This window comes from Channa argus, chromosome 9 (genome assembly GCF_033026475.1).
Source record: "Channa argus isolate prfri chromosome 9, Channa argus male v1.0, whole genome shotgun sequence".
Taxonomy (NCBI): domain Eukaryota; kingdom Metazoa; phylum Chordata; class Actinopteri; order Anabantiformes; family Channidae; genus Channa; species Channa argus.
The window spans coordinates 8155001-8175919 of NC_090205.1; the positions used below are offsets into that span (position 1 = coordinate 8155001).

Here is a 20919-nt window from a genome sequence, read left to right on the forward strand (position 1 = left end):
CAGGCAGAGGTGTCTGCTGGATGTGAGCTTTCTCCACCTACGTAGGCTCCACCAAGGTTTCTGTGGGCTGCAATACTTCTAAATCAGAGCTTGTGATATTTTCATGATGTATAATTAGAAAGTCAAATTTGTGTTTTGAAAAGTGGAATTGTGCATTAGACAGAGAAGTGTGAGGAGTCTGTAATGAGCAAGTTTTGCCGTTTTGAAAGGCCGACACTTCTGAAGCTGTTGAGTTAAATCCTATAATCATCCTGCAATTTATGGGAGAACCGATACCCGTTCCCAGTCCTGTTCACCTCTCACTCGATTGATTTGTGGCGTGTTACTCCTGTGTGCCTTTTGTGTGGCTCTGAGAAGGCGCAGATGAATGCAGAGATGGATGAAAACCAGCGCCGCAGCGTTGAGATGCGGGATTGTGCTTTGCTGTGGTTCGTTGCATTAATCGGTCTGATAATGTTGCTTTAGAAAATCAAAAGGCTCTAATTGTTTAACATAAACCCCGCTGAGAAACCCCAAATTTGTATTTTTAGAGTCATCTTTTTTTTTTTTCCTTCTCTCAGCTTATCTGCATATCTCTCTAAAATATAGAAAGGTGAGTCCTGAGTGCAGGAAGCAGTGACTGAGCTGTGGTTAAACATTAACCATCTAAAATGCTGAACCCCGAGCTCTGAATCAGCTTGTAGTTTGCCTCCAGAGGAGATTTGTCATGGCTGCATCACAGCTTCTTGCGTAACTTGTCGTCAAGAAGCTTTGACGCTGGTTAAACCTGTATGTAGAACACAGGTGAAGATGTGAAATAAGAGTTTAAAATAAGTTTTTGTGGATTCAAACCACAAAGCACTTTTTTCTTTTCTTCCACAGAGCAGATTCTAATATTAAAGCAGTGTGATGCGAGTTGTCGTAGGAATGGCGTGATGCAGATTTGCCATGTTTAAATCCTATAAAAGCAGCCTTTTGACACACAGCTTGTTTGGAGAGTGTTGATCTGTGTGTTCTTTGTCGTTTCCTTTTTTGCTTGGAGATTGAAATGCATGAAGTCATCCAACACTATTGCCTCTTAGAGGTCAATTGTATGGCTCTGAACATCTGTGGTGTTGATTGCAAGCTGTTTTCCAGCTGGATCTTAGGAAAATAATGACTGTTTAGTGATCCACTGAACAGGCGAGAGTTTACTACCTGGCTGATTACATACTGAGGCCCCCCTGTTTTCAAAGAGACTCCCTGAAACTGTCAGAAGTTTCGCTCCCTCCTCACTGCAGCTCTGCCTGTGTGAGGCTTTTTGCTAATGTGTGTGTTCTTAAAAGGGACTTTTCCACTGCAGAGACTGTTGCCTTGGCATATTTTATCGTAAGGTCGACTTCATTTAGGGCAATAATTGCATTGCATCTGTTTGGAAATTTGTCGAATTATTGTAATGCAAATATTGACACTATTCATGCCCCGAATATTTACGACGTAGTGGTGTAAAAGCATTTGCATACATACTTTTAATAACATATACGACTGCCTGAAATGGAAAATTTCTGAAACTGGGGTTTTCTATGTTCAGCCCAAAGATGTTTATTAACAGTGTGTGTGTCACATCCATCCATCTTTGACTGCAAAATGGTTGAAGATTAGTGTGTGTGTGTGTGTGTTGTGAATAAATATAGACATGGTTTTGATTAGGAGGTAGTTTTATGTGTTAGATTGTTTTTACTGCTAAGTATGTGTTAGTTTAGAGAGGGACGGTTTTCACTAGAGGACACTCAACACTTTTGAGCTTAGGAAACAGCCAATAAAAAGTGAACTACTGTCTGAGCTGTGTGATTATTGTTGGATGTTAATTTCAACCCCAGTCTGATCCTTGGGTTTGGCGTCTCTGCAGGTCTACTGGTGGGAGCGCTGGACACGGTGCTGGACTCCAATGCCAGGGTCGCACCCTTCCGTATCCTCCTGCAGGTCCCCGGCTCCCAGATCAGCTGGGTAATTGCCAGTGGTGAGCTGTTCCATCAAGACTTTACCCTGATGCTGTCTGTCTTTACTCTGAGTTCACTTGTTTTGTAGTTTGTCCCAGATATTATCCCAGTGGCATCTTTTGCCATCTGCAGTCTGGGTTTGCCGGGGAAGTCTTCTGTCCTCTTCCGTACCTACAGCTTCTTAAGAAGGGTCACTGTCACGTTTTGTCTTTGTGCCCATCAGGAGCTGCCCTAGACGAGGTGAAGAAGCACTGGGACTGGCTGGTCCACAACCTGCTTCACTCGCTGTCTGTGTTTGAGAACAAGGAGGATGTCGCCAGCTTTGTCAAAGGAAAAGTCAAGGTGTGAAACCTGCCAGAGCTGGTGCGAATACAGGCAGAGGATGATTTGCGAGGTTTAGATGTGCTGACACAGCTTTTCCTGGGGATTTACAAAGGATTTAAGGCATTTGTTGGATCAACGTCTGACAAATCTATCTCACTGCAGATTAAGTGATGATTATAAGATGCTTCTAATTTCTAATGCCTTTTGATGATGCAAATCCATTTAACGTTCTCTGCAGTAATGAGTCCAACCTCCCTCCATCTGTAGGGCCTCATTGCAGAGGAGGTGCGGGGTCGCCATGCTGCCCAGGAGGAGGACCCTGGGAAGTTCAGGGAGGCCCTACGAAAGTTCGAGCTGCACTTCAGCCTCCCATCATCCGAGAAACTGGTGACGCATTACTCCTGCTGCTGCTGGAAGGGCCGGGTGCCTCGGCAGGGTTTCCTCTTCCTCAGCATCAACCACATGGCCTTTTACTCGTTCCTGCTGGGGAAGGAAGGTATGTACAGCGAAGTGAGGGCCGTGATTTTCAAACCAAACGAATGAACCAAGCTAGTTAGGCAGACATCATCAACAATGTGTTAATGTATACTGTAGATACTGTACTGTAGAGTTTTATTGTCTCCTTTCTTCCCCTCAGTCAAGTTTTTGGTTCCTTGGGCAGAGGTAACGCGGTTGGAGCGGGTCTCCACTGGTCTGATGACAGACGCAATCCGGGTCAACACAAGGAAGCGGCAGAGGGAATTCTCCATGTTCCTGAACCTTGACGAGGCGTTCGGGGTCATATGTCAGCTGGCTGACGTTGCACTGAGGCGGCTGCTGGACAGCGAAGGCCTGGAGCTGGACCGAGTCCTGCAGCAGCCTGCACGCATCACCAAGAGGTCAGCGACGGGCCTGTGTCATTACAGAGATGCCGTAGTTTAATTTGTCATGTGCGTGTCAGCTGTGAAATGGCAGTTTAAGAGTCAAATAGCGAAGTTCAAATCCCGTTTGGTCATTTTTGGAGGAAAGTTGCTGGGGGTGGGGGTTTCTATAGCTATTTGAAAATCAGTCAAGCAGTTCTGATAAAATATAACAGCAGGTTTAAAATGTCCCACTTCAATGTCGCCCGCAAACAGTGCAAAAATGTGTAACGCTTAAAAGGGGACTTCTGGTTTGTTTTCAAGCACATTGCAGCGAACACTGTGCGCCACTCGTTTTCTTCCTCAATTGCTGTTGTAATACTCAGGGGTACTTATTTCTGTTTCTGTAAGAACCTCAAAACCATGACAGGAAGTCAAGTTAAAAGTAAACTGCCTGAGCTACAGTACAGTGCAGATGTGTGAATGTGGGGGTGGACCACAATGCAGAATTCTCAGGGTTTTTTTTTTGTCCCTGTGAATAGCAGATGTATTTCAGTATTAACAGTAGATGGTATCAAACTAAAGATGCATAAGTGAGGCGTTGAGAACTGAAAAAAGGAAGAAGAAATAAACAAACAGGCGGGACACAGAAACCACAGTACAGGATGGCAACTCAACGTGCAGGTTAACTGGGTTAAAGAAACTGAAAGGACAGAAGTGACAAAGTCAAGCAAAACATAGAAAAAACATACGACATGGGGAAACTAGCCATTACTTATTGTGATTATCAACACACTGCACCTCTCATTTACCTACTGTATGTCAGATTCTCCTCAGTGCCTATAAGAGTTCAGCAGGTCCCATTGATGCTGAAAACATCCAAATAAGGGTGTTAAACCCATTTTAAGTGGCTTAAAAAAAGATTGAACAGAAAACTTTTTTTTTTGGTCTTCCAAGAAAACTTCAGTGTGGTATTTCTACTATTTACAACTAACAATTCTGCCAGCGCCTCTCGTTGCACATTCATTGTTCTGTAAAGACGAAACGTATAAAGAAAGTAAGCGGTTACTTTGAGTTCTGCTGTTCTCCTTCAGAGAACTAAATTGGGAGATCTGGGTCAGAGTGGAGGGGGGAAAAAGTGGCTGTGTTTAAAAACTGAACTCTTCAGTCTTCAGGGCTAAAACCCACATTTGGATTCTAGTCAAGGACAACAGTATGCTGCCTCTCATGACACCAGCACCCCCACAATCCCTAAGTGAGAATCTGAATCCATACGTGCACAGAGTGCTGCAGTGTAGACCACTTGCAGGAGGTGACAGATGCAGTAGTGCTGTGTCAGTACAAGCAAAGACTTAATCAGTCTTCTCCTAAACGTCTAATGACTTTGTCTAGTCAAAAAGTGACTGCACGTGGTTTGAAACGTTAAAAATTATAGGGTGCAATCAAAAACTGTGCTCATGACTTACTATATTTAACTGCTACTTCCTAGAATTGCACTATAATAAATCCTCATGCTGAACTGCTGATAAACTGACCCATGTAACATTTCCTCTTTACACATTTGTTGGGGAAATGACCGCAATCTTGCTGACTAGACTTTTGTTTCGTATGTCAACAATCACGTCCTCTCCCCAGGATCCTAGAGGAACAGGCTTTGAGGGAGTACGTCCTGGCTCTGTTTCGCCTCCCTCGTGGTGAACGGCTCCATGAGGTGGCCTCCTGTTCGGTGTGGACGCCACATGCCCGCTGCCATACGGCCGGGACTCTCTATACCACCGACAGCTATCTGTGCTTCTCCAGCCGAGAGGAAGGCAACTGCATCCTGCTCATACCCCTGTTAGAGGTACAGAACCTGTATTTTGGCCTCTGTGGGTTTTGGTGGAGCACAGTGCAATGAAAAAATAGCCTAACACTGTTTGAAGGTCTAATCTGTGCAGGACGTGGGGCAGGAGGGTCCCTACATGAGTTATAGCATTTACATGATGCACAGTGAACCCGTTTATTCGTTAGTACAGCCATATAATTTTTACTCTTCTCTCATAAAGCAAGTAAATGACTGTACAGAGCTGCAGGAAGTGAGAAATAAAAGTCCCAACGGCTCATGGATCCAGTTCAAGTAACTTTTACAGTAGTGGTGAGTGATGGCCACTTCAGCCTGACTCCTGGTAAATAGATGTTTGGTATTTGATGAGGACCCCCTGCCTACACCATCACAGTGTGGATTATGATGTGCTAAAAGCTGAGCGATACACAGGCATCTCAGAGTATCAGGCAGCTTGAAGCTTCACACGGTCTTTCTCCTTGTCTTACCTCGGTCCTCTGTCTCAGCTTCTTGGCAATGCCCGCTCTTCATCCTCGTCTTTAAAAACATGTGTGACTCTTTATCTCTGGGAGTTTCTGCATGTATTTTCCCATTCAACAGCCTGTGTTTATTCTGCCAGCTGCAGGTTAAAGAGTAACACATGGACGGGCGTCATGTTTACACACTAACAGGTTACAATGCAGGTTTGTCCTTCTTGGGTGTTCGGGGGGGGGGTCACACACCTTTAGTTTGTCAAAGACAGGCTTCTAAATAGGCCTGAACAGAGTTATCTGCGTCTCGTATAAGTGGTTACTTAATTTTTTTAAATTTTTTTTTAAGTGTTTAAGGTTTTTTTAAGGGGTTTATTGATGTTTCAAGCAGATTCTTGTCTTGAGTTGGTATCACATATTTCTAAGTGTAGAAGTACTGCAGAGGTAAAGGTACTGATGCTGCAGTGTAGAAATACTGTAACAAATAAAAGTCCTGCATTGATTATGATACTTAAGTAAAAGAATTAGCTCAAAAATACACTTTATACAGAAGGACTTATTCCACATGAAGACATATATATTATTGGACTATAAATGCATTGATGCATGTGTGTCGATAAAGATTTATCATATTGGATTTTGTAAGTAACTAGTAACAATTTCAAATAACTGCAGTAGAGTAGAAGTACATTTACTTAATTAAAATAGAAACTCTCATGTACAGTAGAAATCCCTTAAAATTGTTCTTGGCTTCAGTACAGTACTTAAGTAAATGACTGACTGACTGGATTATACCACAGGTCCCCACTTTCTTTTATGTGTTCTTGTGTTATGTGTCATTCATATCCTCGTGCTGGTTGGTATCTTCATGTTCACAACAAGAGAAGGAAATGAACAGAGCTGTGTTGAGGAGCTAAGGAAGAAAACAGAAAACCATCATGTGACCACAGTTGATCATATTATGCCATTTAGGATCGTGACCACTCTCCCTGCAGGCAAAAAGGGAAAACTAAGGCCAGATTGAACAGAAGGAAAGAAGTTGGCCTGGCGAAGAAAAGAGACTAGACAGACAGAAGCCGACCTCCAAGATTTAGGTACAGCCTTACTGCAGAGAGGAGTGTGGTTGTACTGAAGGAATGAGAGCCATGAACAGGCCGCTTTTGGAAAATAAACCCTAAACAAAAATGCATGTTACCGCAAAACTTTATTGGGACAGATGAAGCAAAATGGTGCGTTCAAGGAACAGAAGAAAGGGCTTCAAATCTCTCCTGATTGCAGTATTTGCAGTGGGTGTAGTACAAAATATAAGGTTTGGAGTTCTGATACGTTTGCCCCTGCTTTTTCAATTCTATCATATTATAGTTATGTTACATCCAAATGCATCAGTTTTATATTGACTGTGCAGTAGAGCACAGTGTATTTTAATTGTTTCCACTTATTTCTTTTTTCCCTTAATGTGAAGGCTACCAACACTTTTGGCCACGTTACTTGAGTTAACCACCGTATTCAGTATTAAGACATTTGTTTATTCCAGCATTATTGTTCCTCTATTTATATGGCTTAATTCTCTGTTTCCTTCACTGCTGCAATTTAATCGTCTATTTCCTGTTTTGTGCTGATGCTTTGTAGAAAGGATTAATCATTTCCTCCCACCTAATCCGTTACTGTGAATAAGGAAGACTTCCCCCTCTGTTCCTCCAGATTCTCTTCACCACAATTGTCTCTTTAATTCCTGCACATTTCCGGTTAAGCTGCGGGGTTGTTTAAGGAGAGGACAGTTGATTTTCTCTGGAATCTGGTTTTCTCATCCTAAAAACAGTTACTAATTTACAACAGCTTTAAAACTAGCTGCAGGTTCATGCTACAGTGAGATCCATACATCAGAAAGCAGGAATCAAACTGTATTTGAACACCGAGCACCTTGTCACCTAAATTCGCCACGTTTTTAATAGTGAGTGCGAAATTAGGGCAAACATATTTGAAATGTAAATGGTGTCAGCTGACTGGTTATTGAATGTATAATATTCAACACAGGAAAAAAAAAAGAATGTGGTTTTGTAAATGACTGCAGATAAAAGCATGTTCGGTCAGGACATGTATGGTAGGTTGAGGAAGATGGGGCCAGAAAACTGTGTCACTGATCATGACAGCACGGCCGGATTCTCACCGTGGGGCCCATTGATAGGTCGATTCATTATTTACCGTGCATGCTGGGCTTCCATGGGAGTGCTCGCCAATTGTTGGCGCATTTAACAATGTGTCGTCCTGTCAAACCCATTTTTTCTTGTGTCCTTTTTTTTTTTTTTTTTTTTTAAATTGTGATTTTGAGCCACTTGTTTTCACTGCTTTCTTGTTTAATTCAACATTTTAGGGCTATTTCACTTGTAATTTCCTCCTATCACCTTTAAACACAAGCAGCGAGCATCAGCAAAACAAGCTTTTTCTCCCATTTCCTCATCAGGTGTTGTCCATCGAAAAAGCGGAGAGCACCAGCCTCCTTCCCAACCCCGTCATAGTGAGTGTGCGGACTAAGAAAGCTTTCCAGCTGATCGAGCTGCAGGACCGAGAAGAGCTGGTCGAGAGCCTGAGCTCCAGACTCAGAGCTCTACAGTGGAGACACTCCATGTTCCGCAGCAGCAAGGACAGAAAGAGGAGTGTGGTGCGTGTGACGTTCGAGTTCTCATTTGCTTATGGGAGGGAAAAGTGCCCTGCATAGGAGTTGCAAAATGTTTACTTTGATGATGGAAGTGGAAGTTACTAAGGAAACATGAGCTTTATGTATGAAAGGACATGGGAGTCTTCTGCTCAGTTTTAACACGCAAACCTTTCTGCAGCAAACTAACTTTTCTTTTTTCCCCCTTCACATGTTCCTCAGAGCTCCCCCACCCCTTACTACTACACCTTCTACTACGACACTGGGTACTCGGATGAAGAAGAAATAGAGGAGCAGGTTCTGCGAAACACCGTCAACAGCGAGGCCTTGATGACAGCATTCCACCAAAACCGACCAGGAAGCAATGGCAACAACGTGAGAAGCATCTGAACGCCATAGAAACGTGCTGTTTTTGCATAGATCCAGCGGCGTGTAGCGTCTGCTCGTTCAGTGTTAGCAGGTGTTTATCTGCAAATCTGTGTGTTTGTGTCAGAGCATGGAGCAGGTGAAGGAACGGCTGTGGGAGGATCATTTCACAGAGTTTGGTCGTGGCGTCCACATGTTTCGCACTGAGAAGATCCAACGACTTGTTGCCATGGGGATACCGGAGTCGCTGCGAGGGGAGCTGTGGATGACGCTTTCTGGTAAAGGAGAGAGAGACGTATCAGAATGTCTAAACAAAGCAGGTTCTACATGTTTGCTGCAGAGAAGAGGTTTGCCCAGCCCTGGTCCTTTTGGTAGTTTCACTCTTCACTAAGATGTGTTTCACTGTACAGTCATCTCTATCAAAGGGGGTGGGCATAATATTAGAGATGCACAGAGGAAGTTTGAATGGAGGTTTGCAGTCGGTTCCTCTGCTCAGTCTCACTTCTCACAGCAGTCTCCCCCTGCTGCCTTCAAGTGCAGGTTGCTGTATTCAGCAGCAAAAACCTCTTAGCACTAAGACGAATAGAGGTGATGATGTTTAAAGAGTCCTTATGACATTATTTATGCCATATTTTGGGATAAATCAAAGATAAATCAAGAACATTTATAAAAATCCTTTTCTGTGTCTTGTAGTGTTCGGGATCTGTTTCAGAGCACGTATTACTTTAGTGCCAGGATTATTTATTGAGAAAGTTGCCTTACTGGCTTTTGGGTGTTTTTTCTTTTTTTGAGGAGAATTTTACAGCACCAGCTAATCTCTGCTTCTGCTCTGTGCAGATGCATCCTCAGAGCTCGAGTCTCATCAGGGCTACTACACTGGCCTGGTACAGAAGTCAATGGGCCACAACAACTTGGCCACAGAAGAGATCGAGCGGGACCTCCACCGCTCTCTGCCGGACCATCCCGCTTTCCAAAACCCCACCGGCATTGCAGCACTCAGGCGTGTCCTCACTGCCTATGCTCATCGCAACCCAAAGATCGGATACTGTCAGGTCAGTGTCTTGTTCGCAGTATTACCACAGTATGAGTGTGTGGTGGGTTGACTGCAGCAGTAGCAGGCAGTGGAGTAGAAGTAGTAGAAAAAGTATCTGTGACTATATGTAGCACAAAGACGTTATACTTTGCTCTGTAGGTTGGACATTAAAGTTTTATTTGGTGAGTGACATTTAGATGTACTGTATCTTCTTCCTTTATTTTTATTTTTTCTTCTCCTGTCCAGTCTATGAACATCCTGGCATCGGTGCTGTTGCTCTACGCTAAAGAAGAAGAAGCGTTCTGGCTGCTGGTGGCTGTTTGTGAGCGGATGCTGCCCGACTACTTTAACCGCAGAGTCATAGGTGAGAGGTCAGGGGTCATAAAGAAGAAAGGAGCGGAGTATTTTTAAGTCATTAACAGCTCTTTGTGTACTGGGCTTGTATTGTCTAAGCTGATGATCCTCAGACCCCAGACCACTCAAAGGGGCTTATTTTGGGCCTCTTGGCTTATTTCCTGTGTTTGTGAAGCTGTTTATTTATGACATGCAAGTTGCAATTGAAACAATTTCCTCTTCCTTTTTAATATCCAGGTGTTTGCAGACACTGAAGGGGCAGGGATTGTGTTCTCCTATTTAGTAAAGTGAATGGAGATCTGACACTAAAAGAAAAAGGCTGAAGTTATATTAATATTTTTTACTAGTACATTTAACCCAGAGTAAACAAAAACAACCTATTTTTTACTGGTGTGTACGCGTGTAGTGCTGTAGCTGTGGTATTGTGGCTCTTTTTGGTGTTTGTGTTTTTAATAGTTTTGGAACGGCCCTGTAGTTGTTTGTACGGCATATAAGTCTCAGGCTGTTGCTGACACATCTCAGTCAGTTAAATGTTTGTGTATCTTGGGTTTGTGAGGTTATCTAGCGCCATTTGTGCTGAATGCTCAGTGTTCGCTGCCATCTAGTGGCTGCGTATTAAAAACGCAGGCAGGTCTAAAGGGAACAAGAACAACACACCTTCACATTCGCTGATGTGATTTGTTTTGTCTGTTTGCACGTGTTTCCTTAAGTTGCAGTCTGTTGAGCTCTCAGGGCCACCGTACTGATGCCTGTTCTGACTTTATCACTTACCTCTGCAGGAGCTCAGGTGGACCAGTCTGTGTTCGAGGAGCTGATCCGAGAACGTTTGCCAGAACTGGCAGAACATGTTCCGGAGATCTCTGCCCTCTCCTCGGTCTCCCTCTCTTGGTTCCTCACCCTCTTCCTCAGCGTCCTGCCCTTCCAAAGTGCCGTCTGCGTGGTCGACTGCTTCTTCTTCCACGGTATTAAAGCGATCTTCCAGCTGGGTTTGGTGGTGCTGGATGTCAATGCGGCACAGCTCACTGCCAGCACTGATGATGGACAGGCACTTATGATCCTCACAAGGTACAACTTGTTTAAGGCTTTATAACAGCAGGTTAATTTGGTTTGTTGCACAGTTTGGTTTTAAATGTTAAAAAAATCTAAATTGTGATTTGTTGAAAAATGTAATGCTGTTTCTTAAGTACTGGGGTTCAGCTTCTCTTTATATGCAACATTAGCATCTGCTACTTGATGATAAACCTGAAGCAAGCTTACCTTGCCAATGTGTGCATGACATCCAATTCATATATACTATCTATGCACCATGTATCTCTGCCTCATCTCAAACTGAAGATGAGCTGAAGATGACTTGTCCACCCTTTGCTCTGCAGTTTTTTAGACCAAGTTGGAAGTGAAGAGTCATCTTGTTCTCCATCCTCCCCTGCTGCTGCAGAGCTGACCACCAGCAGCAGCAGCGGCAGCAGTAGTAACACTGACAGTCCCACGGCGGGACGCACAAACATCACCGACCTCATCAATAATTCATACGAGGTGATGAGCACATAGCTGGTGGCATTTACTTTATCGCTTTGCCAGAGTTTGGAGGTATAGGCCCCCCCACACCCTCTTTAAATAGAGTACATTAAGTCAGGAGCCTGACGTTTTCTCGTCTTTTTCTCCTCTCAGAAATTTGGAGACCTGACAGTGCGGCATATTGAGAAGCTTCGCTGTCGACACAGAATTCAAGTGCTACAGGCTCACGAAGACACGACCAAAGAAAATGCTGTGAGCTGATATAAAATATAAATGTCTTTTAAAGATCAAGTGAAAAATTTTGACGTTTAAGTTTTGTCCTTGACACTTAATTCAACCGCCCTCTTTTCTGTTTGTGCAGTTGAGATTAGTGACTCCAGATGTTTCCATGTCTCCAGAGAACTTATCTGAAGTCTATGACCTCTTCAAGGTGTGTTATTATAGGAACCCTTCATTGTGAAAGTAAACAGTAGTGTCAGGGAATTTGAAGTTTACCACAAAACTCAATAATTGAATAATCTTTTCTATTTTTGCACCTTTATAGTGTTTGGTTTTTTTTTTCATCCCTCATCAGACAGAGCACTTCATCAGTTTATACTGGGGTGACAGTAGCTCTGCAGCAGCGGCTGAGGCGGCAGCATGGCATTACAGTGACTCCAGTCGCTCCTTCATGGAGCGGCAGTACCGGCTGGACCGGCCCCAGTTCAAGAGTCTTTATGGGCTGCTGGTGCTGTGGCCTGGTGACTCGAACCAGCACAGTGACACGGTGGCCAACCGCACCTTCACCCTGCTGGACCAAGGCTGCAACAACCTGGTGACCTTTAGAGAGTTTGCGGGCTGGCTGGGTAGGTGAAAGAGAGGAAGAGCGACGAGAAATAACACGATGCCGAATGCTCCGATTGGAGACGGCAACTAGTGTTTAAGCCTGCAAATGTGCTGCTGTGTTAATAATGGAACACATCTTGCTGAGAAGAGAACTAACTCTACCCCCTCGTATTTCCAGACACTTTGTACTGTGAAGACCTCAATGAGAAAATACGTCTGCTGTATCGCCTTCACATCCCACCAGGTTATTCATTGTTCTAATGTGTTAGAAAGTCATTCAGGATTTAGAGCTGCCAGGGAGCAGGTGATCAACTTCACTGTGTGTTTTTATGTCTGCAGCTCTGACAGAAAGTGAAGAGGACCCCTCTGTGATGAAGAACCCTCTACTGTCTACAAACAGACCCCTCTACGTTAATCTGCCCTCTGGTTGGTCCAAACACGCGGGGATTCTTTTGCCTTTTGATTTATTAGCTCAACACACTACAACTAATAACAGGACCTATAGAAAAATATGTTCCCTGCAGAGACCCTAAACACGCAAGAAAGAATTCTGTGGCTCCTATTGAGTGCTGACTGTTTCTCCAGGTGTGGAAGGTGAAGTGAAAGATTACCAGGACCAGCTGAAGCAGATGCTGCAGGATTTAGCCAAAGAGAAGGAGAAAGATGTGGAGAAGCCTCTGCCGCTCATGAACCAGGTACTGGAAACACGCAGGGCACGATGTAGTTCACTAAAATCTCCTCTTTATGTGGTGCTTCCCTTATTTTACATATCTTAACACTTCTTCTCATCCTAAACTAAAGTATATTAATTGTCCACTGTGCAACCAGAAAATGTTTTTTATCTCGACACATGAATTTAACTGGTTAAAGTGGCAGTGTGTGACTACACCCCCTCCTAGTGCTGTAGCCACACTCAATTTAGCAAACAAGGGATTTAGTTTAGCTCAGTTTGCAGTATTTTTTTATTTTTTTTTTAATTTACAGTAAGATTGAAGAGACCTTCTGTTGATAAGGAGTTAAAAAAATTGAACTGGTAATTTAAAAAGGTCTAGAAAGTGAGATTTTTAGGCTGTTAGTCTTTCAATCTGATGGGAAAGTGCCTGTCTCTCTTTTGCACACATACACAATTGCTAAGTAAATGTCAGTGTGGGCAAAATGTCTCAGCATTGGCCTGTAGAAATGAGTAAGAATAAAAAAAAAAAATCACTTATGATTTAATTCATTTCCTCACTCCAGGGGCAGTTCATCCAGTTCTGTAAAACGCTCTATAGCTTGTTCCACGGTGACCCGGAAGAGAATGACCTCTTCCAGGCCATAGCTACAGTTACCAGCCTTGTGCTGCAGATTGGTGAGGCCAGCCACCGTGGCCACAGCTCGGGGTCGGACATCACAAGCCAAGAGGAGGAAACGCGGGGGTCGCACCCAACACGGGTAGACGGTGAAAGTGGCAGGGGTGATGCCAGCGGAGAAGACAGGAGTTCAGAGAAGGAGTGGACTGTCAGCTATGCTCAGATTCTGGCATCACTGCTGACCGAACAGGCACTAGTGAACTTCTTCGAGAAGCCAGCGGATCTGTCTGCGAAGATCGCGGAGGCCAAGGAGAAGCAGTATCAGCAGCGGGCAGGTTTGCTCACACTGCAGCACAGGACCAGCTGACTCAAATGTAAACCGTGAACTCTAAACCACAAGCTGACGTTCTAATGAAGAAACAACAAGATCAGTATATTTTAACAGACTGAACACAGTGGCTTCATGTTCAGAAGCGGAGCCGGAAGCTAAAGAGCCTTGAAGTTATTTGCATTTACTTTATCGATGGTTGGACTGTAGGACATGGAGCCACACTGACGGGACCTTTTCCTCTTAAGCACAAAAAGGTGAGTTCATGACCTGCTGGGGCTTCTGACAGGACAACGCATTTCCTAAACATTTTGAGCCAAAAATAAAAAGGCAAGTTTTCAAGTCTCAGCAGCAGCAGCAGGACACGTAACGGTCTACATTAAATTTGATCCCTTTCATTATTGCCTTAATGCTGTTGTGGACAATATGTCACCACCTTCTAATAAGCCACTCTTTTATGAAGTGTTTATGTTGTGGCTAATCCCGTTATTAAAAGTTAATAAATAACTTACAGCTTACGTTCTCTGATCATTTAAGTACTGCTAAACTCATAACTGCTCTATAAAAACACTTTATAAAGGTTCCTTATTAAAAGTGGTACTAATAATTATTACAAGCAGTGCAGCATTAATGACAAATTTAAAGCATTGTTCTTTTTTTAAAATTCATTTTTTAACTTCTATTTCTTTAATATAAACATTTTCACATGCACAATCTTTGAGTAAATGTTTTTAAAACTTTTGTTTGCAAAATATGAAAAATAATCAAACAGTTGTACACTGGTGACCTTGTCCTTTAAATAAAACACGGCATAAAGATACATCTCTCTTCTAAAGCAACTGTCATTTTATTTTAATGTTCGTCTTTGTGCATTTTCTTTAGGGGTTTTTTTTTTTTTTTGTCTTTCATTCCCCATCATTTAAAATGGGAAAACAAACGCCTCTGTTACCTTCTATTTTGAACATGTAAATTAGTAGATTTCAGAGTTGTCTTTCCTTTAAGTTAGCTTATAGGAAACAGCAACATAGATTTAAAATAATATATATTTCTATTCTATTTTTTTTTAAATTCATTTTTCTGGCTCCGGCACAACAAAATTACCCTCTTATCTTTAACTGTACCTACTGGCTCACTTTACTTTCTTACTGGCAGTCAGCACAACACCCCATAATCAACCATAATCACAGCCTGAAAAACAGTTTAAATATTAGGCAGCGTAATTAGAAAAATCAAAAAACAACATTTCTTGTAGTCTTTAATAAGAATTTGATCATTTAATGTATATTTGATGGTTGTAGATGCTACAGTATAAAACCTATTCAGCATCTACTCCGTTAGAAAACACAAGATGGTCGACGTGGAGAAGGAAATGAAAGAGGCAAAGTGCTTGCAGGAGCATGGTGTGCTTTATTAGCTACTGATTAAAGGTGGAGGACATGCCTTACCCAAACCTAAATAACCGGAAGAAACAAAACACACATTCTATTATTGGCCAGCCTTCAGTATACAGGAGGGAAGACTGAGGCTTGTCTCATACAACTCTTCAGGAGTGGTTTAATCATGGAGGAGGTAGATGGCAACTGACCTGTTTCCTTGTTCTCTCCATGGAATCTTCATTAAAACACTGAAACTGCTTGAGCTCATTAGTTGTATGAGAATTTACTCTTTCGGTACAGCTTGGACAGAACATCATTCAAATATATTAAATATTTTGAAATTTACAAAATAATGGGCCAGGACATATGTTAGTGAGTCTTGCTTTTCAAAGACCTTGTCCTAAACAAAGCTAAAACGGTCCTTAACTTATAGTAGGCGTAGTATAATCAGAAACGTCTGAGTGTCATGTTGCCATGCGTATGGAACATCCACAGGGAACGGGCAGCAGCATATGAATGGTTAACAGACTTAACAAGAACAAGAACGCAATTCAAATAGAGTCACAGAACTGCTACTACTACTAGAAGCTACACATTGCACTAAGCCACAGTTGTGACCACAGGAAGACCGAGGGGTTTACCCTGTGGATGTGTCTCGCCCTCGCCGGGACGACGGGCGGGTTTTGTCTTTAAATAGCTTCAACATAGTTAGCCGGCAGCATGCCGGTCTTGCCGGTACGCTGCACGGTGCCGTACATCCACCCCTCATCAATGGACTGCACGCTAACGATGACGTCGCCATCCTTGAAGGACACCTCATCACTGTCTGCTGCTGTGTAGTCATACATGGCACGCACAGTTTTCTGCAGAGACAAAAGAAAAGTCAGTGTGTGTGTAAAGGAGGGTGAGAGGATAAGTTTGGTGTGTGTGTGTGTATATCCAGAGGCTTGTATTGCTATTTCTCAGGGGCATAAAGCTCAATTATCTAAAAACATGTGAACCCTGTTGTTTTATTGGGACAAGATACTTCATTCCCAGGACCTATACGTAGTGTACAGTACTACAGTACTGAAAATTGTGTAATAACAATGGGAGCTACTAACTCCAGTAGTAGAGGGGTGTGAGGGGATGGAGGAGACTGTGGTCTGCTGGGTGGCCACTGACGATGACCTCTGCTGCACCTCCACAGTCTTGGCATGCTGGTAGCCTGCAGATGAAGAACATGGGAAATCCCAGTCCGGTTACTGATAAAACTGCACTGCAGCGTGTAGATGCCTCTGTGTGTTTGATAAAAATATTTCTGACACGACCATAGTGCACATTCGCTGTGGTCATCACCTGTAGAGGAGGCCATGAAGCCATTGCTGTAGAGGGACAGGTGGTGGTCAGCATCCTGGGACACCTCGGACTTCTCATCAGCCATGCCGCTCAAAGCGCTGGTGGAGCGGGAGTGCTCCTTGCTGCGCCGCTGAGCTTGCACTGTGACAGCAGCATCAATGGTCAGATGGAAATTAAAAGACTTTCTAGAAAGTACTGTTGTGTTATCAGATAAAAAGCTGACACAGGTAATGGCCGCTACAAATCTTTTTAATGTTACATGATTCTTTTTTTGATTTGCACAAATATTAAATATTTTAAAATTCTTTGGTAAATTTGCCAAGTAATTTGAAGTTCCCATGAACATAAATTGTACTCATTAATAAGAAACGTAACTAAAATCATATCTACAGAATGAGGGGATTCTTTTATGGACTGGGTCTTACCTGACATCATGTGGAGACTCCTGGACTGGATGTTGTCCTCAGCAGGGTCGTAGTCAAAGACGGAGCCGGGGTTTGTACGCCACACACGCAGATCTGAGGGCACAGAATCCAAATACACGATCAGTTAAACAACATCTAATGTGTATCGGTAGCTGCTCTGAAGGAATTTCAAGGACACTTATGGTGAGTTATTTAAAATAATTTGTCCACTGCACCTTTAGGATTTCAATCTGTAGTTACAGATGTGTTGAATATTAGCATTGTGACATGATCAGTCTCCAACTGTTAGTCATAATTTTATTGAGATATTGAGGAACTGAATCTGCAAACGCTGGGTGATTTAGCCTTTTTTTAACAGTTTCAATTCCTGGCAACTGAATTTTAGAAGAAGTTTAACGGCCATATTGTTGTGTACGCCAACACACCCCAGGCATGAAACTAATGACCGTGTGCATGTTTATAACTGTACCAGTGATGGTCTCCTGGTCGTGCTCCAGAGCGCGTCTCCTCTCCATCTCCACCACACGTCTCTGGATGCCACGGTAATTGATGTCGCTGAAGTCCTGGGTGTTCTTCTTCACACGCTCTGTCACAAGGTCAGAGGTGATGGGAGTGAAGCTGCCCTTGCTCTTCTCGAAGTCCTCGTGGTATCTGACCTGGAGAACATAGATCACAGCCATGGAAGTGAATACACTTCAGTTTTAAAGAGGGTGCTATGCATTTTGATGGTTTAAAAGCCTACGTTCATAACTTAAGGCTTTTTTTTTTATCAGTTTCGATCGCTGTACTCACCAAATTTATTTCCTATATCCGCAAAAATGGCAGCCTCACAATAACATTGCCACTCTGGTGATATTCTGCATGTATCCTTTTCTCTACAAAACCGAACCAATGGTCCTGCTAACAATTATTGCCCGTGTAGTCGAGCAGTGATGAAGCAACAAGTGGCACCGAACTCCAGTGTTGCTCAAATTTTATAGACGCACATAAATAGGCCAAACTGCCTCAATCTCAAATACATCATGAGTAAGGCTGCGTGTTGGCAAGAATCTGGGGAAAGCATTCAATACTAATACTATAAGCATGGCAAAATATGGAGTTTTTTAAAATAGTTACATCATTTTAGGAAAGATTGTAGTAAATTACTACCATAACAACTATGCAAAAATGTTCAATAAAAGCTCAAAGCAGCAGGAAATGTGAACATTGATCTAGTCATCATCTTACTCCAGAGATGATGCGCTGGGTCTCCCTGACACGTCTCATCTCAGGTGTGTCCAGCACGAAGGCAGCCTTGCCTTGGACCTGCTTACGGAAACTGTCAGAGTACAGCACCTGGTGGAGAGTGGGGACAGGCCAGTCGAGGACATGTAGTGAGCGTCTGAAATGTTTGGCACATGAAGCCATCATACAGAAGGTGTTAGCATCCACAGCACAAGAGATGTGGCAAAGAAAATGAATGGTAGGAGGACACACACAGAGCTACTGGCAGAGGGAGCTGGGGTATTACTGGGACTTCAGACGAATGAATTAGCGGGGAGGTTTTAATTAAGAGGTTGAAGTGACAACTCAGTCTTCATTGGGAAGGACGGCAGGGCAACAAGATGAAGTGGAGTAGTTTCAACAGCAGCTTAGCAGTGACGATGTGCACAGGCACACCACAGCTGGTGGTATTAAACACATTTAGATAGGAGGAGCAGAATTAATGTGATTAACTGGAGCAAGGAGACAAGTCAGTTAGAAGAGGGTTAACGTGGGGTAGAAGTAGAACATTTCTTTGGCAGAAAATGTTCTGGCGATGAATCTCAGGGTACCGAGCTAATGTTTTCTTGGTTCCTTTTGACTCGCTCCATCTCTGGAGTAAAGACCACCGGGGTTCCCTTGGCTGAACTGTCTTTATACAACACCTACAGGACAGAAGCACAGCGCCCCATGGGGCCAATCAGACACTGAAGCATAAACAGGTCACACACCTATAGGACTGCTTTCATAGACTTGAATTGGCCTCAACCCTTAACATAAAAGATGCTTTCGGCAAATTTCCAAGATCAATTAATCAGCGTTTTGGAATTGCCTTCAGTTGATGTAACATTTGTTACTTTTGAACAATATTAGAAATTAGAACAGTCTTAGAAATTGGTCCTATAGAGTGATTCATGCTGGCCGCTTCGGTCCAGGATCCAGGTGGTAGAGACAAATGTGAAAACAAACACACTCCTCACACTGGAAATTAACTTAGCAGCACGCAAGTACTTTGTATGAAGAATGAGTATGAGCTGCAGGTTAGAGATCACTGTAAATACAGGGGAGGAGGCCCTTGGGCAGCATCACAGGTCATAGAGGAGGGTTTCCCTCAGCTTGAGGGGTCTGATGGTTTTGGATTAAAGAGGATTAAAAGGAGCAACACCAGAAAAGAAGAAAGAAAGGCAAATATTAAAATGAAGGCTATATTAGGGTCACAGTGATGATGAGGACAGGGCTGGTGTTCAGGAAACTGCAGTCTATGACATGGGTGTAGACGAGCAAGAGATGAGAGGGTGAGATGATAGCAGGCGGGAAGGAGGATGGCAAACAGGCTTATAATGGACGTTACTGATGGTCACTACTATCCACTCTCAACAGTTAGGAGCACACGTGGGTCGGTTTTTGTTCCACTACCGAGCTGATGTGCTTCTGGGTTTGCTTGATCCGCTTCACCTCAGGAAGATCCGGTATAGCCGTGCCTTGACCCAAAGTGTCTTTGTATTTTATCTACCCAACAAACAGTTTGGGTTTTGGAGAAAATGGAGGGAAACATTGAAAAGCAGGACAATCAGTGACAGCTGCAAACATAAAGAGACATAGTACAGCACCAACAATCACAGCAGACATGAAACGTGGAATTAAATACACACTTATTACATACAGTGGGGCTGTGCTGAGCCCGCAGCGGGTTTAATGGGGCAAACATGGCAATTTGAACATGTAAATAAATGCTGAAAACTCAGAAGTTGTTATGACATTGTGTTTGATGGAGATGTGCAGAGGGTAAAGGGTCACTCGATGGAGTACCGTGCTAATATTTTGCTGATTGCGTTTGACTCTCTCCATCTCTGGGGTCTCGGACACTGATGTGCCTGCTCCCACTCCTTCTTTGTACTGAAGCTTTAAATGAGACAGAACTAATAAGTCAAGTATGGTGGTAACACTCTCAAAAGCAGATTAGTTTTGCGTTTAGAAGGAATGGAAGTGTCAAAAAAAAACTGTTTAATCAGTTTAAAAAATCCAAGGAAATGCTAAGTAGTTTGAAAAAAAAAAGTCATCAAAGGAGGCTGGTAAAAAGGGGGAGTGATTTATGGAGCTCAGTTAGGATGGAGGAAGGAAAAGCTCTGAAAATCAACAAAAGGTAAAGTTTTCTAGATGGAGGCGTTTGGAGGGATGATTATGAGGTTCACTGCAAATGTGTTCCTCTACCGAGCTGATATTCTTCTGGGTTTCTCTGACCCGCTTCACCTCGGGCAGATCAGGTATGGTTGTGCCTTGACCCACAGACTCCTTGTACTGTATCTGATCATTAGATAAGTTACACAGGCACAGATTAAGACAGGGACAAATAGAAAGCACAGTTTGTACTGTAGATTCAGATTCATGTCCATCCATTCATAAAAACAACATACACGTCACCACAACAACGAAGAGTTAGTAGTCATACTTATTCCTACATGTTTTAGCGGTGGTTGGGTACAGTATGTCGGAATTGGCCAAAATTAGGATTGTTAAATTCAGTTTCTTACTTTCTTTTAAATGCAAATACTTAAAATGAGAGATGAAACTCCTCCTAAGCTTTTAAAGGACTTACATATGTAATTCCAATAATTATTTAATAAATTGAGAAATTAGGAAGGCTCATAAAAAGGAGTGTTTTATGAAACTCAGTTAGGATGGAGGCAGGAAATACCGTGCTAAAAGACTAAGGTTTTCTAGATTTATAGACAAGTGGGAAAGGACATGACTGGTAAGTGTCT

General features: G+C 43.0%; 2 protein-coding genes across 30 annotated transcripts in view; one reads left to right on the forward strand and one right to left on the reverse strand.

Moving 5' to 3' along the window:
* Window positions 1–14596, forward strand: part of LOC137133090 (TBC1 domain family member 8) — a 16577-nt gene extending 1981 nt beyond the window's left edge. For both annotated transcript variants that reach the window (XM_067516275.1, XM_067516276.1), the window contains exons 2-20: window positions 1868–1978; window positions 2182–2300; window positions 2550–2778; window positions 2920–3160; window positions 4757–4964; window positions 7875–8072; window positions 8289–8441; window positions 8560–8710; window positions 9270–9484; window positions 9712–9829; window positions 10599–10884; window positions 11193–11352; window positions 11488–11586; window positions 11696–11764; window positions 11909–12179; window positions 12338–12403; window positions 12499–12585; window positions 12745–12854; window positions 13396–14596. In XM_067516275.1, the coding sequence (XP_067372376.1) occupies window positions 1868–1978; window positions 2182–2300; window positions 2550–2778; window positions 2920–3160; window positions 4757–4964; window positions 7875–8072; window positions 8289–8441; window positions 8560–8710; window positions 9270–9484; window positions 9712–9829; window positions 10599–10884; window positions 11193–11352; window positions 11488–11586; window positions 11696–11764; window positions 11909–12179; window positions 12338–12403; window positions 12499–12585; window positions 12745–12854; window positions 13396–13815 (3311 nt within the window). In that variant the 3' untranslated portion in view covers window positions 13816–14596. The remainder of the gene's footprint in view (window positions 1–1867; window positions 1979–2181; window positions 2301–2549; window positions 2779–2919; window positions 3161–4756; window positions 4965–7874; window positions 8073–8288; window positions 8442–8559; window positions 8711–9269; window positions 9485–9711; window positions 9830–10598; window positions 10885–11192; window positions 11353–11487; window positions 11587–11695; window positions 11765–11908; window positions 12180–12337; window positions 12404–12498; window positions 12586–12744; window positions 12855–13395) is intronic.
* Window positions 14597–15163: 567 nt separating this feature from the next.
* neb (nebulin) overlaps window positions 15164–20919 on the reverse strand; it is a 58228-nt gene continuing 52472 nt past the window's right edge. For 19 of the 28 annotated variants that reach the window (XM_067516247.1, XM_067516248.1, XM_067516263.1 and 16 more), the window contains 10 exons: window positions 20369–20461; window positions 19967–20059; window positions 19574–19666; window positions 18730–18822; window positions 18143–18250; window positions 17385–17571; window positions 16916–17008; window positions 16491–16631; window positions 16256–16359; window positions 15164–16015 (listed from right to left, as the gene is read on the reverse strand). In XM_067516247.1, coding sequence (XP_067372348.1) covers window positions 15842–16015; window positions 16256–16359; window positions 16491–16631; window positions 16916–17008; window positions 17385–17571; window positions 18143–18250; window positions 18730–18822; window positions 19574–19666; window positions 19967–20059; window positions 20369–20461 — 1179 coding nt within the window. In that variant the 3' untranslated portion in view covers window positions 15164–15841. The remainder of the gene's footprint in view (window positions 16016–16255; window positions 16360–16490; window positions 16632–16915; window positions 17009–17384; window positions 17572–18142; window positions 18251–18729; window positions 18823–19573; window positions 19667–19966; window positions 20060–20368; window positions 20462–20919) is intronic. The other 9 variants (XM_067516267.1, XM_067516265.1, XM_067516264.1 and 6 more) reach the window with 5 other exon arrangements.